We start from the raw sequence: 7300 nt of genomic DNA on the forward strand, positions 1-7300 counted from the left end.
ACGGCGGCGTCGATCCTTGCCTGCTAATTGCTCATTACGATCCACGCCGTCAATTGCACAACACACTGTGAACATTTTATGTAAATCGAACGATAGTTGTAAAACAAAGCTTACTTCCTGTTGCCAGTAGGTGGCGCCATCACTATTATTACCTACGGACTAATATATCTCTTCAAGTAGGGGCTCTGATGTAGCGTGAGCAATTTTGTGTCAATTGGACAATGTTACAACAACTTAATTTTCACACTGATCAGTAGGTGGCGCTATGACCCTGAACCAATATTAATACATGGATGCGTTCAGGTCAAGATTGTGATCATAGGTCAGCAGTTCGGAGCCGGTTGGATAATGCAGAGTGGATTTACAAAGTACTTCCTGTTTCATGGCGAATCAGTAGGTGGCGCTATGACACTGAGGAAATATTGACACATGGAGCTGTTCAGGCTTGGACTATAATCATGTGACAGAAGTTTGGCGGTGATAGGACAATGCACACTGGAGTTATGACAACATCGTGTCCTTTGGCGAAGGATGATCCTTCGCCGCACCTCAATGTTTACACGGTTTGAGGAAATGTCACAATTCTGACCATGGTCCATTGACTGCTCTCAGCTCATTTGAGCTGTATATTGTAAAGCAGCCAGGAGCAGTGCATCAAAGTATAAAACATGTCACTTCCTGTAGCCAGCAGGTGGCGCTGTGATTTTAAGTCATAATTTCTGTGTAGATGTCATCAGGCCGGGACTCTTGTCTTACATGTCTAGTTTGGACTCGATTGGTCCATGTATGTCCGAGATACAGAACCTCGTGTTTTGATGGCGTGTAATCAAACTTTGAGGCCACGCCACGGTCACACCGTGTTGAAAATCGATCTTTGAGTTAGTTTTGATCTCCGTCTTGTTGTGATGACACTCATCTGAATTTGAAGTCGATCAGATAAAAGCCCTGGGACAAGTATATCAAAGTATAAATGTGGAATATGGCCAAAATGGCCACTAAAGTCAAAATGGCGGGCTTCCTGTTCGTTCGAGCATATCTATCCAAGTGACTTATTTGTTTGTTATGAAAAGACACATGTCCCTGTCGATTTTGTACATGTCATCGTAGTGCCGGGCTGCACTGTAGGGGCGCTAGTCAGTTATTATGCCACGCCCATTTCTTAAAACCATCTGAATGTCTGCAGGGGGGGGCTGTTGCTACACAAATGTAGTTTGAGGGAGTTTGAACCTCCAACACCGAAGTTATAGTAATTTCGTGTGTCACGGCGAGGTGATGAACTTTGACGCCACGCCACTATTATGGCGTTTGACGAAAAGTTACAGTAATCTTATGCCTTCATTATCAATGTCTTGAGACCCATTTGACACAGGTTTGACGTGGCTGCGGGCAGTGGGTGAGGAGGAATACCTCCACGTGTAAGTCGTTCCAAAAACAAGACATTTCCTGTTGCCACCAGGGGGCGCTGTGATTTTAAGTCATGATTTCTGTGTAGATGTCATCAGGCCGGGACTCTTGTCTTACGTGTCTAGTTTGGACTCGATTGGACCATGTATGTCCGAGATACAGAACCTCGTGTTTTGATGGCGTGTAATCAAATTTTGAGCGCCACGGTCACACCGTGTTGAAAATTTTTCTTTGAGTTAGTTTTGATCTCCGTCTTGTTGTGATGACACTCATCTCAATTAGAAGTTGATCAGATAAAAGCCCTGGGACAAGTACATCAAAGTAAAAATGTGGAATATGGCCAAAATGGCCACTAAAACCAAAATGGCGGACTTCCTGTTGCGTTTTTCATAATGCTCCTTGAGACTTTTTTTCATGATTGGTCACGATACACCTGGGCTACGATTTTTGTGAAGATCGGTCAAAGGGAAACCTAGGGGCTGTGTTCCAGGGGGCGCTGTTGAGCCATTTTGCCACGCCCATTTCAAATTACTCCAGAATACGTAAATTTTCACCACTTTCTAATTTTGTGCAAAGTTTGGTAAGAAGTTCAGCATGTTAAAGCCCTCAAAAAGCCAATTCATTTGGCTTACAATAATAATAATAAGAATAATCCTTTCAATTTCAATAGGGCCTCTCACCTTCGGTGCTCGGGCCCTAATAATAATAAAGCATTTAAGAATTTGAAGGAACTCGAATACTTCTTTCAAAGGCTTGAAAGAGGTCAAAAGAAAAACACATTAAAGATAAAAACAAAACTTTGTCACACATTGAAAGCAGTTCTAAAGAGGTGGGTTTTGAGTGGATGTCTGAGAGGTAGGAAGGAGCCTGGTCAGAGGGCTTTGTGGGTGAGGAGGAGGAGGTTCTGGACAACAGGGGCGATGTGGTCACGAGAGCAGGTGATGGCGAGATCTGGCTTCCTTTTGCCATTTTCACTGATTCCCGAGGGAATAATTCATGGGTCTTAATTTAAAAAGATCAGGCACATTAACTGTTATCGATATTTAGGAGGTTGTGCAATTTGGTGCAGCTTGATTGAATTCAAAGGGACTGTTTGGCCTGGTGGAGGTATGCGCTTCTAGTTTTCACTGCACTGCTCCTCCTTTTATTTTACGCTCATCAGTCCATCGGAAGCTTTTATCACTCATGTTTCCTTTATGTGTTGAGTGCACCTGCACTGTTTAACCCTCCGACTCTGCAGGCAGCCAGTGGATCGGCGTGCCCGGAGAGTCCTGGGCTACGAGGCCATTCACAAAAAGTCAGGAAGCTGGACTGGGCCAAGCTGTTCAAGCCCACAATCAGACTGGCCAGAGAGGGATTCCCTTTGCCGCAGTATCTGGGAAAACTCCTGAATATCTCTTTGGTGAAACAGATCGTGAACTCATCTCTCTGGTACAGTGACTTTAGGGCTCCAAAAAGTGATCATTGTCAGCAAAGCTCAAGAATATCTGTTGTGAAGGAACGCTGATAAGAAATGTTTGAGGACACTGATGAACTCAAAGGGTCTAAATTCTCCGTTTAACTCATTTCACGTTTGTTTTATGTAACCTCCTTGATTAACAATTAATCCCGAGCATTTAACCATCAGGATTTCACGTTGTGTACTAGTACAGCCTGGTCTACTCGCTCACTCCAACACTTTCTGGATTAGTGGAAATGACTTATTTGCAAAGAGTAAAAAAAAAGGTTCACTCTGTTTTTCTTACCGCAGCAATTTTGGAGCGGTTACCTGACCCACAAATAAAAGCAGCACTCGCATTCTTTCAGAAATATTCGTGAAATGTTGCTTTTCCCAAATGGCAGGTTTAGAAAGGGGTCGTCTGGGGGTTAATTGTGGTGTGAAAAGCTCTGTGAGAGTGAATCAAAGTGGGCGCTCGGATTCAGAAACTGAATATTTGAGAGTATTCAGCGATGCGTGTAATTCAGTAGATGATCTGACTGAGGTGAATTGCATGAAACAAACAGAGGTCACAGAGGTCACCCAAATGAAGCTGTATTGTACAAGTATACAATTGTTGTTTTGTTCTATTCATGACATGTTCTAATACATAGATTTTCTTCTTCACATTGACTTTTTTTCCAGTACTGAGCAAATTATGTGCAATGAGAAGAAAACTGTTCTGAGCCATGGAGACACCCTGAAGTTTTCTAAACTAGCTGAAACCATGGAAACCGTTGCGGCGTCGGGGGCAGATGCCTTCTACACTGGCCAGATAGGAAAAGACTTAATCCAAGACATAAAAGACGAAGGTTGGGGCGGCGATGAAACACTGTTGGTTGGGGTTGCATGGGGGAATAGACGGAAAAAGCAAATGGGCTAAAAATTGCACACTTAAAGATAAACAAGCTGTCTTTATATTCTGCATGGTTCTTTTAGGTGGGACGTTAACAATGGAGGATCTAAAGTCGTTCAAGGTGCGGAGGAGGATGCATGGACGGTGCCTTTAGGAAATACTAAAATGCACATCCCGCCACCGGCTGCTAGGCTGCCGTTGGCTTCTTCTCAGACTCATGAAAGGTTTCAAGCGTTGTTTTTTCATTTTCTTTAGGATAAACTGAACTGAACTGAATCAACTTCTAGCATCTAATCATTTACTGTGAATGATAACGAATAGGAAAACTCAAAAGACAGTGAAACAAAACGTTTTTTTAACGAACATTGTTGTTCTCTTGCTCCGCAGAGTTTTCCTTGACTCCAAACTACTTGAAAGGTGAAAAAAAGATTCAGATGTACCATCTTTACATAGAGGCACTTAAATTCGCTAACGGACAAAAGAGGAACATCAGAGATCCTGACTTTAATGACAAAAAGGTTGGCATCTTATTTCATTCACTTTCATCTTGTGGGGACCTAAATCTGTGGGGACTAAATAAAATCACGATCGGAGTGCACGGATCGCCAGAAGACCTCAAACATAACTTTTCAGTTGAGAGAATTTAGAGAATCCATTACCTTTACTGGGAGATTGTTAAGAGAGAATCTCATTGTGATGTTCTTTTTCCAGAGTGCAGATCATCTGAATGATCCCTCCTTCATTACTCACATCAGAGAGATGATCTCAAACCGAACCCATGAGAAATCCTACTACTACAAAGTCCCGCCGCCTCCCGATCAAGTCGGGACAACGCACGTGTCCGTCATGGATGAAGACGGACTGGTCGTCTCGGCCACCAGCACCATAAACCAATTGTGAGCAGGAAGAGGCCACTGTCTGATTCTGAGAAATGATGCTGTGGTACAAAGTTCATCCCCTCGGTTTATTGTGTGTGTGTGTTTTGTTGTATAGATTCGGAGGAGGCTTTTACTCCCCACGGACGGGCATCATCCTCAACAATGAGCTGGCCGACTTCTGTGGGCGAGCAGACTCAATGAGGGCAGGTAAAGTCACAGACAGGACCGGAGCCCTTTAGCCGGAGCCAATTGAATCTCAGACATTTACTCCTAACGTAGACATTAGTCTCTTTACAGTCTGATGTGGAGTCTAACTGTTTCCGTAGGTGAACAGCCTCCCTCCTCGATGACTCCAGTGATACTGGAGTCAGAGTCTGGAGGACTCCTCGTGATTGGTGGATCAGGAGGAAGCATGATCCTCTCAGCGGTTGCCTCGGTAACTCAGTTGAACTTTGCATACTTGTTTGTCCTGTTTTCTTATTTGTTTGCTGACGTGACGCTCCACTGTTGTCGCAGTCTTTAATAAATCACCTGTGGCTGGGGATGAGTCTGGAAGACGCCATCGCTGCTCCCATCGTGTATGTTGATGCGAATAACAATGTGAACTTTGAGCCTGGTTTTGACAAGGTGAAGTATTTAATTTTTTCATCCTCACTTTCCATTAACTGCATTCAAATTCACCAGACTGTGAAATGAATAACATTTCTATTAAGTTCATGGATTCTGATGGAGATTATTGGGGGAGTAATCCCTACAAAGACAGATTTAATTGACCAGCGATCAGTATTAAACTCTGAAGTGGGAAGGATAAGTGGTATTAATGTGTGTGTGTGTGTGTGTGTGTGTGTGTGTGTGTGTGTGTGTGTGTGTGTGTGTGTGTGTGTGTGTGTGCGCTCAGACTGTGAGCGATGGCCTCATGGGTCTTGGACACCAAGTTGGAACCTGGGAATACTTCCTCAATGTAGTCAATGCTTTGGAGAAAGACAAAGACTGCATTGTAGCTGTATCAGACAAAAGAAAGTTTGGAGTGTCGTCTGGATACTGACAAGCGAGACGCTGAGGACGCAACACCATCCCACAAAAATCCGCCCTGAAGACTGACTGAACCTTAAGCCTTAAGAGCAATGAATGTGCCGCATCCCTGATGACAGAATGTGAACAACAGGACGCAGGTAATCTCAAAGGATATTTGCAGTTTATCATAACTCCATCTTTTCTATCAAACTAGTCAGCAGTGTACCCTCCAAATTAATCACAGAGATCCTGGGAATCAGCAACACGCCTTAAGAAAAAGTTAGAGACGGAAAAATGATCAGTTTATCTTTTCAGTTTTAATCCAACTTTACGACACATTTCATTCCTCGTCAGATGTTCCCAGATCTCAGCAATTGACTTAGTGAGTTTGAGTTGAAGAAACAACGCCGTAACCAAAACTAGTCGTGACAAACTGTAGCTATCCTTTGAGCTGATTGGACCACTCCGATTTTCAGTACAGCAAATGAACACACCTCTAAAATGACGAACATGAAACAACTCCTGTTGAGATCTGCTTTTATAAAGTGAAGGACTACGCCCTCCTGACTGTAGCGTGTGCACCAATGAGTAATAATAGCAGATCTACAGTACAGAACGACAAAGCCAACCCTGCGGCTGTGTAATACCAAGTCTGTAAACACCAGTGAAAATTTGATTTTCTGACTAAAAGAACTGTCGATGAGCCATGCAACCCTCCGCAGTGACACCCAGACGGATGTGTGAGTGGAAGGCTGTCGAAGGACGTCAGCTCCAACTTTGACTGTGACCTTTTCTATGAATGTGAAACCGCTTTATTCAGGTCCTGCAGCACCTTCTGATCTTCCTTTAAACAAGGAGGAAACGCTGTAGAATTTCCTTTTTCGAAAAAACTGAGCAGATTCTTAAGGAAGAAAATCCTTATACTTATTTTTTTACTCTGTTTTCTATTTTTTTGACATGTTTTGTACAATTATTTCACATTTGTGCTACAATTCTTAACCGGGAAATATGTTTTGTCACAATAAATAAATCCCAAAACAAAACCTCTTGTTTATCGTCACCAGACGGTGCAGGTTGATTAGCTAACACCTACGAGACGCTTTTTGCCGCCCTCTACATCTCTTTAAACATTTATCCCTTGTTGCATGATCAGCAATAAACGACACCATGTTTTCCTCATTCCACGGCAGCACTGAAACAATAGACGCACTAATGAGATGCATTTCAGTGGAGAGACTCATGAATTAATGATGATTTCTGAAGTGGATCCTGCTCCGTTTTCCTTCGAGCCAAGAGATGTGAATTATGAGAACATGCAAATCTTTTGTCTGTCTGAAGCCGCAGCGTCTTTGTTGTATGACAAATGAGTTAATGTGGATAAGCTGTGACTGTGATAAGCCCTGGTGTGGTGATATCACCCCCTTTGTACAAACAGCCACTTAAAGTGTGCGAGAGTGAGGAGAGGAGGCCTCCAGTCTTATCGGAGAATTGTGTCGATTCTCTCACATTTTTAGCCACAATGTCGCCTGATGAAGCAAAGTCAATTTGAAACTACCGTGATGCACTCGAGGCCGATGGGGGTGAATTAAAAACGATGAAGACTTTGATATACACACAGATGTAAGATTGTGTTTTGTGAGTTGTAGAGGTGAGGTCATCTTTAATTGGGCC

General features: G+C 43.2%; 1 protein-coding gene across 1 annotated transcript; it reads left to right on the forward strand.

The window, feature by feature from the left end:
* Positions 1 to 2628: 2628 nt before the first annotated feature.
* On the forward strand, positions 2629 to 6672 carry LOC118098195 (glutathione hydrolase 5 proenzyme; the record flags this gene model as incomplete). The annotated part of the gene is given in 13 exon segments (XM_035141798.2): positions 2629 to 2671; positions 2674 to 2706; positions 2709 to 2835; positions 3527 to 3693; positions 3821 to 3862; positions 3865 to 3940; positions 3942 to 3961; positions 4125 to 4255; positions 4449 to 4633; positions 4731 to 4822; positions 4942 to 5051; positions 5132 to 5242; positions 5514 to 6672. Coding segments are annotated over 13 exon segments (1284 nt in total), but the record flags the coding sequence as incomplete, so codon positions are not given.
* Between the last annotated feature and the right edge of the window lie 628 nt (positions 6673 to 7300).

The sequence above is a fragment of the Hippoglossus stenolepis genome, chromosome 18, assembly GCF_022539355.2.
Source record: "Hippoglossus stenolepis isolate QCI-W04-F060 chromosome 18, HSTE1.2, whole genome shotgun sequence".
NCBI classification, from domain to species: Eukaryota; Metazoa; Chordata; class Actinopteri; order Pleuronectiformes; family Pleuronectidae; genus Hippoglossus; species Hippoglossus stenolepis.